The sequence below is a fragment of the Anopheles gambiae genome, chromosome 2 (assembly GCF_943734735.2).
Source record: "Anopheles gambiae chromosome 2, idAnoGambNW_F1_1, whole genome shotgun sequence".
NCBI lineage: Eukaryota > Metazoa > Arthropoda > Insecta > Diptera > Culicidae > Anopheles > Anopheles gambiae.
This window is the reverse complement of record NC_064601.1, coordinates 116219629-116231056: the sequence shown is the minus strand read 5'-3', so window position 1 is coordinate 116231056 and position 11428 is coordinate 116219629. Positions and strand designations below refer to the sequence as shown.

At 48.2% G+C, this 11428-nt stretch overlaps 1 protein-coding gene across 1 annotated transcript; it reads left to right on the top strand.

The window, feature by feature from the left end:
- Positions 1-1067: 1067 nt before the first annotated feature.
- LOC1269687 (uncharacterized) lies at positions 1068-11070 on the top strand. Its single transcript, XM_061645630.1, has 5 exons — positions 1068-2219; positions 7494-7718; positions 7791-8065; positions 8149-8319; positions 8408-11070. Exons 2-5 carry the CDS (start codon positions 7553-7555, stop codon positions 8594-8596), a joined length of 801 nt encoding a protein of 266 aa, XP_061501614.1. The 5' UTR covers positions 1068-2219; positions 7494-7552; the 3' UTR covers positions 8597-11070.
- Positions 11071-11428: the final 358 nt, after the last annotated feature.

Sequence of the window (11428 nt, the reverse complement as noted above, 5' to 3'; positions counted from 1 at the left end):
TGAACGACCAAGCGCCTCCATTTGCGCCTGTTGCGCGCCACCGCACGAAGAAGAAATCGCCACCACGAAACCATAAGGCTGCGATGATAATCTTTCTGCAAAGGAATGCTGAAATATCGCTGTCAAAACATTCCATCTAATTATCCCCCCAATGTGCACACGCGACACAGCGAAACAACGAGCGAGCGAGCGAGCGCGCGCTCGCCTCCCCACTGCGGTCAGGTGCAATTTGTAAAGCAAAATTATCCACTTTACACCCCCGTCATTACCCCTTAAATTCCGTGACGACCTGCACACACACACACAGGCACAAAGATACCGGATTATAAGGAGTCAACTTGAGGCATGCAACAGCGTGGCGTGGTAGCTACCACACGCCACGCCACACGGGGGCCTAAGGCGCAACCGAAAGCGCAAACGTTTGACGACGCGCGGTCCGCAACACAAACAATGAAGAAATAAAACCAGCGCAAACACACTTCCACACACACATACCGAGTGCACACAAAATTAGCATGCGACTTGGCGGGGGAAGGGGTGGGGTATGGGATGGACCCAGCCGGATGGGCACAGCGTCAAGCCGTGACGTAGTGACGCAGGTCACAGACCGCGCGGGCAGTGGGTAAATTTCAAGCACCTACTCTGTCGGCCCTTTCATCTGTATGTGCGTGTGTTGGTGTGTAGATGGTGAGGTGTTTAGTTGTGCTTCACCGTCCACAGCTTGAGGTTTTTGACACGTAGGCACGCTCCCGGTGGGGCACAACCATCTGTTTTTCATTTTTCGCAAACGTGCTGCTCTCGAACACGTATCACCGGAAAAGTGGCGTGGAAAAGAGTGAAAAATTGCGCTCTCTCTCTCTCTCTCAACACCTGGAGACCCTGGTCCCATCCGCTCTCGTTGTGCCACAACTACCACCAGCAGCAGGATATATTTTGACAGTTCGGAAAATACGAACGCAATCCCACCGATGGGGATGTGCGTTTCTGTACGGATAAAACGTAAACAAACACCGTGTAGCTCTCACTGTCACTCTCCCTCTCTTTGTTGCGAGCTCTCTCGCCTCTCTCGGAGCGTCCGTGATACTAGCGAGCGCGCTCTTTGTGTGTGCTCTTAGTAGGCGTACTCCGCCAGCCAGCGCTACACTCTACGAACGTCGTGCGACCAAGCAGGACGCCAACTGCGCGTACAGAACAGGGCCAAACCTAGCGACAGTAGCTCAGTGACAGGTGAAAGAGATTTTCCCCCTGGCCTGACGCGACTGTGTGGGTGTGTGTGACGAGTTTTGGGTGGAATTGTTTGGTGCCGGAGTCAAGATATTACCGGACACCTGAGCTGTTGTAGCTGCTGGGAGTGTGCTTCAAGTGCTTCTCTGTGCGCCGGAGGGAACAACAACAACGTGCTTACTTGAGCACAGAAGCCTGAAGTGGGTTCTTCCTTCAGGCGTGTAGCTAGTGTGCGTGTGTGTATGTGTGTTACGAAATGCGAATGTGAGCAGAGAAGCCTCCCAAACGTCACACCTCACTTCCGTTATCACTAGCCCGCTCATTCACTCCCACCTCTATGCGTTTTATTCGTTCGTAGGAAAACCATTTCCATTTTATCATCTCCGAGCCAGGGTTCGTGCGCCATCACGAGTGCCAAAACACGTCCAATTGCTTCCCTCGTCCGAGGTGTGAGATATTGTGGAAAAGCCCTTGAAGGTGCGCGTGTGTGTGTGTTTTAGTAAAGTGCAAAATTCTTCCCTTCACCAGCGCTTTCATTCAGCGAGCCGTGTGAGATTCCCTTGCTCCCCAGTGCGCGCGTGTCATGTGAGAGGGTGTAAGATAGGAGCGTGTGCGTGTGTGTGTGTGTGTGCATTCGGAAAATGCAATCACAACGTCAAGCGTAACCGCATCCCTTCCGGGAAGGGGACGAGCAGCGAGCGGAGCATATGGAATGATGCTGCCAGCAGGAGCCATAGTAACGCGACGCCTGCCTGTTCGGCTACCAACTGACGGCGTCAAGGCAGCAGCGAGCCCGACCTGTCAAACTCGGAACGTTTAGTGTCGCCCTGGAAGCCTCCCCCCACACCGATCAAAGTGCAGCAGCAGCCCTCCAAAACATCGAATGATTGGCACCGCCGTTCTTGCACCGCCACTGTTTGCACGGAAACGGAATACTGCTGGACCATTGTGTAGTGTTTGGAGTCAACCGTAAGGAGGAACAGCACCATCAGCAGGTCAGTACACAAACACACACACCAACACGCTATTCTTCCCACAGACACACAGCATGCTGCCATCTGTGCCGTTTTGTTGTCGACAATAAATCTCAACCCATCGGTGACAGCCTCTCCTCCACAGCTGCCTTGAGTCCTTCCAGGCACCACCGCCTACTCCTGGTGTGGCCCATTGGATAGCTTAAAGTTTTAGAGCTTTGTTATAAAGGCAACGCAAAAACACGGACCTGCTGCCAGAACCTGCGGCCTGTTGGGGTGGCCCCAATCTTTTGCAAAAAAAGAAACATGCCGGCAGAAGACGATGCCGGCTTGTGGCTGGTGGTGACCTGTTTGCATTTCAATTAGGTGCCGTTTCTGTTGACGCCTCCGGAAGGCCAGTGCCAACAAGCGCGCCACATCAAGGCAGGGTGTGTGTGTGTGTGAGAGAGAGAGAGGAGATGAGTGAGCGCGAGTTAGACGGCCAAAAGACTTTCCGGCGTCTTTGGTGGGTGTGTTATTGTCCTTCAACTGCTTCCAACAGCAGAAAAACCAGAGCGAATTAGATATGTTTGTGTTATAACAAAGTGCCTTCTCGAGGTTAGATGGTGTGCCGATGTGCCGATTGTAAAATGCTCCTGTTTTTTTTTTGGCCTTTGAGAGCCAACATAAAAGGATGGGTAATCAAATTATTGCACCCTGTAATCGATTGTGGCGGGGGGAGTTTTTAGAATTATTGCTGCTAACTGAACAGAAACAACCAGAGATGGTAGGAACAACCGCTCATGCATATTTAAAATTTAATTTCAAACTAACAACACATGAAATCGCATTCACCCCACTCCTGCTCCTGCAAAGGCAGCAAGTTCCGAGGAGTGGCGAGCGTACATCCGGCACGTCCTGCCAAAAAAAACACGAAAAGCCGGACGAGGAAATTTTGACAGCGCCTGATTTGATTAGTTATGATCAATTTCCTTTCCTGATTGATTATGTGTGTGAGGTTTTTCCTTCCCAATTTTGTTTCGAAGGAAGAATACAGATTTCCCAGAAGACAGGCTCCAAACACCTGCTCTGTATTTCGGTTGTGTGTGTGTGTTTTTATTGGCCTTTTTTTGACCATCTTTTGCATCTTTTTTTGTCTTTAAATTCATCCACGTACGAGCCGAGCTCTCGTGTGATCAAACAGCTCCGCAAACCGCAAACACTGAAGCCAACAAACAAACGTGTGTTGGGATTATTTACAAAACAGGGCGATCTAAAGGCCGCGTTTTCAATTCCAAGACCACCCACCCCCACCCCCACTCCCAGTTTGGTGCTGGCGGATGATATTGCGAAGGCAATGAAGCAATCGTTTTCCACTGCTGCTGCTGCTTGGTTGGTTTGGTTGGTTTGGTTTACATTAGGAAACCGTCTCTAATCCCACCCATCCCCCCCGAAGGTATGGGCAAGGTGTTAGATAAATCTTCACTCCCACCTCCATTTGCTGATAAAAATAAACTCCAAAGCCCCCACCAACAGGCCAGCAGGCAAAACAGACGTTCCGTTCTAGCGCCAATTTCCCCCTTAAACCTCCCCACCCCCGTCCCGGGCACTGGCAAACTGTGGCAGACTGACCAGCCTTTAATCTATGGAGGTTTCCTTTTCAGTTGACTCTTTCCGTCGGTTTCCATTTGTCGGTTTTATTGCCTCGAACGCACACACACACAGCGCACGGGTGAGTTTTTAATATTCGATGCTGAAAAAGAAACCCCCTGGAGCATCCGCGCTCCCCCCCCCTTCTGGTGGGTGATCTGAATGATCGTGGGGTCGCTTCGGGACTGTGTGTGCAGCAGTTCGTCATAATTCATCATGCGCGTATAAACGTTTCATCGCGCAGCGGATATTAAGAGACTGATCTGTGGGTGTTGGTGTGTGTGTGTGTGAGGGATGACACGGGAAAGGAAATGGAAACAGTATCGGATGGACTTTCAACACTCTCTCTTTCTGTTTCATTTTTAATTAAACCCAATTGAATGAATGGTTCAATTTAAACCGATCGTTACACGGGTTGTTTCTTCTCACATTGCGACAGTGACCCTAAGCAACCTTTCCCACACACCCTTTTTGAGGCCAACTTGTTCGTTCTCTTACTGTTTGAGTAATTTCATTCAACCGCAACACAGAATATAGCTGGATGTGATTTATCTCACCTCCCCCTTTTTTTTGGGCGAATTTACTGCCAAATCCAATCTATTTCCATTCGAAGCCTTCCCTCCAAACTCTCTCTCTCTCTCTCTCCACTCCCCAGAAAAAACGCGCAACATTGTGGGTTGTTTGCATTTGGGGGGGGGGGGGGGGGGGGGGGGGGGGGGGGTAAGACTTTGTTGTTTAATCGATAGGTCGATGTCGAACCGAACGAGGGCGCGCACACTTTCGATTTGCGAACTGCCGGCGGCTGCTTTCTTTTGTTGCGTATATTCTTCGCACACCGTTGCGCAAAAAAAAAAACGATACGCACACAGGTGCAGCCAGCAGTGTGTGATCTCTTTGTCTCCTGACGCGCCTACTAAGGATGCACCTGCAACAACGCAACGCGCGTACGCAATGCAATCGTCATTGTCACATGCGTACGACTACGACAATCAGAGTAGGCACACAGCGGAGTGGAGATGGAGAAAGAACAGGAGCTTTCACTCTCCTTCTCTCTCTCTCTCTGTCTCTCTCTCTCGTTCTGTCCCTTCGAGGTGTGACGGATGAACGGATAGACACGGTTTTTGTGGGCTATAATTAGCCGCTGCCAAAATACCATGACCTATCCCATTCATCGGCAGCGGAGGGCCATTGGCGCTGTCGTTGGTTCGCTGGCATGGCGTGGCGTGGCGTGGCTGCTGCGTGTGACGTACTTTTACTCTACCTTTAGCCAGTGCGTCGGCACAACAAAGTTCAACGTTGGGGGGGAGGGGGGGGGGGGAGTGCATTGGGGAGCGGAAAAGGTTTCGAAAATAAATCCACTTTAAACCATTTGTCGTAATTAAGTGTCGCATACGTAAGCAAGCAGCAGGGAAAGGCGGGGGGGGGGGCGGGTATGGCGAATTATTTGCGCACCATTTGCGCACCTTCCCAGGAATGGAGGGAGAGAATCTAATGCCAAGGAGTTACATTTTTTTATGCTTTAAAGCCGGTTGCAATCAGGTGGGAAGCGGGTTTTCTTTTTGGAAGCGATTACTGTACAATCTTACAGCGAGAGATAGGAAGAGAGGGAAGGAATGGTTAAAGGGGGTTATTGCTGACGTGCATTCGACAAGCTGTCCCATCGATCACTGTCGCTAATGGTGTGCTGGGGAGACTTTAAATGTCAATTTTGGTGTTAAATTTGTTCCACTTTTCTAGAGCCTTGTTACGAAATAGACACTTTAATAGAGAGACAGAGAGAGTCGCAAAGAAGACTTCCAAAATGGGAAATTAATTTCGATCGATCGACAAAACGCCTAAAAGTATGCAATTTACACAACAAAGCTGTCATATTACGGGCCAAATCAATCGCCTCTCTGCTTTCATCAACTTTGCGTGGGAAAACCCCTTTTATACCTTAATTAATGTTTCGTCACACACCATTACTTCAAACTGATGTTTGAATACCAACAACACCCCCCCCCCCCCCATCCCCCGATAATATTATCCCCTTGTTGCTTTTCTCTTCCCCCGGTTTCCCCTTCAACTATTGAATGAAATTTAATTCATTAATGAATTATTCATGTCCCCCCCGTCGCTAAAACCGGCGCCTCGGCAGGTAAATCCATTTTTGGTAGGAAATCGAATTTTATGCCATTAAGCAGCACATCGACGACGCTTGCAAGGATGCCCTACCGCCCCTGTAGTGTCCCCTCCTTCGTTCTTAATTCAAACGCGATTAATGAAACTGTTCGGCATGTTTCGATCCAGCCAAAAAGAGGGGGCAAAATGCAGCTGCAATGTTTGCGCGAGCAGCGAGTATGGTGTGTGTGTGTGTTTGTGCTTAATGATTATTTTTGGCCAAGCCGTGTAAAAGCCAAACACACAGGGCACGGTTGAGTGCAGCACGCAGCACGCTCGCCTAAATTTGTTGTGGTTTTGCATTTGCACACTTTTTTGAACCACTGGCCACCGCCGCCACTGCCGCCGCCTGACGACTCCACCCAACACTTTGATGGAAGCACGGGAAGCGAACGGAACTATTTATAACTGCATTCCATCCGGTGGGTTTGGCGGATTTTTGCACTCCTCCCGGATGCCCTTATTACAACATTTGCCGTACACTTCCAGCCGGCAAGGGACTTATTTAGACTGCAGGAAAATGGGGAAAATTGCCATTACCGCTTCGTAGCTTCGTATTTTAAACTTAATTTATTGAGTTAAATTAAAGCTTTGTTAGTATGCAGCTCTGCGGCCGAAAAGGGAAGCGAGATTAAAGTAAATCTTTAAAAAGGGGCGCATAACATCAGTGGAGATAGCACCAGTTGCAGGCTGCACGTACCTCGTAGATCGAATAAATTGTGAGGCTTTTTTTGCTCTTTCTATCTCTCCCTCTCTCTCTCTTTCTCCCTTGCTCAATCTGCACAAACCGCCGCGCGTGTTGTGCATTCCGGGCACATCTGCGCATCGTGTGCATCGTCAGCGAATCGGGGGGTTTTACGTTCCATTGAATAATTTTCCCCACCCGTCCTATGAACCACCGACCAAATGATAACGTTCCCAAAAAGGAGGATGAGGAAGAGCGAAAAGCCCTCTCCTCGCTGGGCGCGCCTGTAAACGAGATGCAGTTGTGTGCAGACATTTGTTAAATTTATCACGAGCAAATCCTTTTTTTCTGTTTTTTCTGTTTTGTTTTTGTTGAATATTTTTATTCGATTCAGCAGCCACAAATTTGATTGCTTTTATATCGTCCTTTCAGTCTTCCAGAAAAGAATTAAATAACGCTCACCGCCAAGACGGCTGTGTCTCGGTAATTGCATAACTTTAGGCGCGCTGCACGTTCCCAATCAACTTCCCGCAGCAATCGCAGTAGCCGTTGCAGTAGCAGCAGCGCTCTGCACAGTCTTTAAAGATGCATAAAGGCGGGGAAACGGGTGGGGGGGAGTTACTCTCCAGTCACGTAGCGTCTCGTAAAGCTCTTCTGTAAATTTGATGACTTCCGACAAAACGCCTCGTTAGATGATTCGTCGCTGACGGGGGGGATCGTTGATGTGACTAATCTTTCTTTGGCAGACTTTACCGAAAAAGTAGTAACGACAGGATCACTAAAATTAATGCCTTTTTCTTCCCTTCTCGCGATAATTGTAGGTTTAACGTCTCGTAAGTGTAATCATCCTGCGGATTAGGAAAACAACCATTTTGCCAAAATGAGGATGGACGTGTTTCGGTGGCTTCCCGGGGCGTGTGGCAGCCTTGGCCCGGCGCTAATTCCACCGGCCCACATCGCGGTGCTGTGGTACTTCTGGCAAAACTATTCCCGGTTCGTGGACAAACGCTTCTGTTCCTGCTCCTGCTGGGATACCGTGTTCAAGGGTACTATATTTCTAATCTTCAATTCACTAGCCTCATATAGTGTTAACCCCACTGTTTCTCATCGATGTTTAGGAACGTACGAGTCGGGCATTGCGTCCTACAAGCACATGTACTTCAACGCAACGCAAAACACGATGAAGATGTGGCTGCTGATCGTGGTCGGTGTGATCGCGCTGTACGAGTGCACCAAGCATCTCGTCCAGCTGCTGCTCCAGTGCAAGGTGCGCTACACGATGATTGTGCTGTTTCTGCTGTCCATCTTCTCGCACTACTACGCTTGGTGGGCGTATCTGAACTACTACAACGACGAGTACTACCACCAGTGGAACCATCAGCTCTTCTTTACCGTAAGCTTGCCCCTTATTGTGAGGCCGATTGCATACCTTTAGGCTGCACAGGCTAATGCACTCCTCTGTTCCTCGCCCCACAGATTACCGAGCTCATATCAACCAGTGTCGTGCTGCATTTGGCGAATGTGGAGAATCAAGTGACCGCCCGCAAAACGCTTAGCATCGTCGGCATCGCCCTGCTGCACATTCTCGCGAGCGGTGTCGATCAGTTCATATCAAACGTGTTTCGCGGCGAAGGTTATCCCCATCAGGTAACACGGGTTTGAAGTGGTGTGCACCACTTCATCCAAGGAGAGCCCTTCGATTAATCGCTACATTGTCCACTTTGCTTGCTTGCAGGTCGTGCGGGATCTGGGCTTTATGATACCGGACGTGATGCATCTGTTGCTGCCGCTGTGGTTGCTGCGGCAAACGCGCCTGGAAAGCTTCAGCACCCGCCCCTTCTACCGGGATCGAAACCTGCGCCGCGATGTGGTGCTGATGTTCTTCTTCGTTACAGTATTATTCACCATCTGTTCGTTCCTCTAGAAGGAGGAGCGCGATGCACGGCGGGAGGTGTTGTAGACTGAGTGAGAGTTTCTTCCTCTCATCCCCATCCACCACCACCACCACCACCATCATTTCATCTCACCGTGAGCGTGCATCAGCTTGGAGACACACCCGGACAGATCGGACGTACGTACACAACACCTACTTATCAACGAACCACCGTCCTCGAGATAAGGAAACTTGAAGCCAAATCAAAAAGCAAACAGTAGTAATCAACCCTTCCCACTTTACTATTAATTTACCCTTTTTTGCTGTCGGTAAACTGCGCATCGATTGGAATCGATTTTCGAGGAACAAAGGGCAACGGCTTTCTACTCGGTTTTTTGCGATCACGCACGACAGCCAAGCTCAATCACATGCCGGGCTGCCCGTATTAGTAGGAGTAGTAGCAGTAGAAAGTGTATGAAATAGGGAAAAGGTTACAAACACACACAAAAAATGAGACAGTTTTAACGCAAAACCACGTAACAGGCTTCCAGCAGCAGCAGCAGCAGCAGCGCAAATAGATTACAAGGGAACATATCCAGCAAATTAAAGGCGAGCAGCAGCTACACACAACACACACACACACAAATCATCTAGATCAGAGGAAAAAATCGTATCAGCAACCGTACTGCTAGGAGAAGTAGGAAAAAAACGCTAAAACGAACGCAAATGGTGCAAGCATTTATCGGCTTCCCGTTTGCAGCAAAGTCTGATTTTTATCATCACTATACTGTTGGAGCTTTTTAAATTAACCTGTTGGTGGTGGTGTTGGTGGTGATGCTGTTGCCATATCAAAGAGTGTGTGTGTGTTTGTGTGTTTGCGTTTCAGCTCCATTTTGTCAGTTGCGTTTGAACGTCGCAAGCCACCAACAAGGCTGTTTTGTCGTGCGAATTGCATACTTTTAGGCGTGGTTTTGTCAATTCTGACTGTCTGACAGTGGCATTGTACGTTTTAGAACACAAACCTGCTCCGTTTGTTGCGTATCACGGACAGATCGTACCCCACACGATCAAGTGATCACAAGGGATAGCGGCGAAAGCATGCGTGTAGTGGAATAGGAAAGAAGGTGGCTAAAACAGTAGCATCGGACGGAGAGAATCGTACTTCTAGAATGTAGACAATAAAATACAAGATTTATAAGTATGTAAGCAAAAACCAAAAAAACAAGGGCAAACCCGTTAGGACAAAAACAAACAAACACACACAGTAACGCGCCTACATTTAATCGCAGTTAAAAAAAAGGAAGATAAAAATGGAAGGAAAAATAGGAAAAATAATTAAATAATATAACAAAAGAAGAAGGAAGGAAGGACGAGGAAAGTAAAACCAAACCCACTTAGAATAGCCCACGTGAACAAACAAACAAAAAACCCGTATTATACAAACAGTTGTATAAAAAGAAAGTCAGTATATATATATTAAACAAATATTATTTATACACACACACACACGCGCGGTTCATGGTGTTTAGCATAAGTTAAGTTAAGTTACGCGCAGTTATCGTAGTCATAGAGCGATTAAAACAAAAACCGGAAATACTTAAAAAGTAACGGAACGAAAAGGGAACGTGTATGTGTGTGTGGGTGTGTGTTATGAATTAGTAGTAGCGGTAGATTCAATCGTAAGAGAAATAAGACGTAAAAGAAGCGGGGTTAATAAGGGCGGGTTGGTTGGTGATGGAGAAGATACTTCCAAAATGACCACAAATCCCCGGACTCGACCAGGCCCCGCCCCAGAATGGTTTGTTAGGGATACCAGGCCCCCTAAACCCGAAGTGATCGTTAACGTACTTCCTTGCTAGCGCATAGTGCTGGTTCCCCCCCCCCCCCCCTCCCACAGTTTTTTAGTGTACCATAGAGTGCGTAGATTCATACATATTATATACAGCATACACATATAAAAGGCAGCATAAAAAGCGTTCGACACACACACACTTACCAGGGCCCTTTATTACTTGAAGAAAGTGAGGGAAAGAGAGAGAGACATGGGTATGAGCCGTTTGAGTAGTATGTAGGCAAGAAAAGTGAAGGGAGTGTGAGCGGGTGTGTGTAGTAGCTGTTTTTCCATTTGTTTTTTGTTGTTGGATAGCGGATAAGGGTATAGCGATAAGCAGACACGGTAGAAGTTGTTAAGGGGAGAAAACACGTTTGTGTGCGATTCGTCGGTAGGTTTAAATCTGTTTTATTTGGTGATTCCTGAACCTAACGACAAGCAAAACACGAACAAGTAACAAGCGCCACTAACTATTCAGTTTCATTCTAATCCAATCGCGGTAGTGAGAAAGTAGTTTGCGAACACACAAATAGAATGAATGAAAAAAAGCCGAACAGCCATTGTAGAGAGCAGGAATTTCCAGAGAATGAATGAAACCTTCCAAAACTTGAGTTTGTTCCACAACACACAATCTCAATCTCACACAATAAAGAAGGTTTTATTTTTGACTGAACAAAACGGCAGTTGAATGAAACGGACGTGTTTGAATTCTTTCACTTTCACTGCTCCTTTTTTTTCTGGGAAATGTTTCAGCAACGTCATACAGCGCGTCGCCGCCATGTTGGTTGTCAAGCAAGTCGAACAAGCAAGCGACGGCGTGCACCGCTTCTACCAGGCGAGCATGCATGCAGCGGAACGCGTCAACGCTGCTTCAACGCCCCTGACACGATCGAAGCCCGAACGCGAGGCGAACCCGAACGCTGCTCGGTCATCGTCGGGGTCGTTGTCGGTTTTGCTCAATTCTCAATTTGTTAAGGTTCTGGCCAGGGTGGCAGGAGTTTTGGGAGGTAGCTGCGATGAAACTGAAGCGATTCTGCGAACGAGACGGCGGC

Bases quoted from the DNA above. Each gene is read 5' to 3' on its own strand.
- LOC1269687 (XM_061645630.1), top strand. From the start codon at position 7,553: ATGAGGATGGACGTGTTTCGGTGGCTTCCCGGGGCGTGTGGCAGCCTT. The intron at 7,719-7,790 runs GTACTATATTTC...ATCGATGTTTAG, and splicing joins CTGGGATACCGTGTTCAAGG to GAACGTACGAGTCGGGCATT. The intron at 8,320-8,407 runs GTAACACGGGTT...GCTTGCTTGCAG, and splicing joins GCGAAGGTTATCCCCATCAG to GTCGTGCGGGATCTGGGCTT.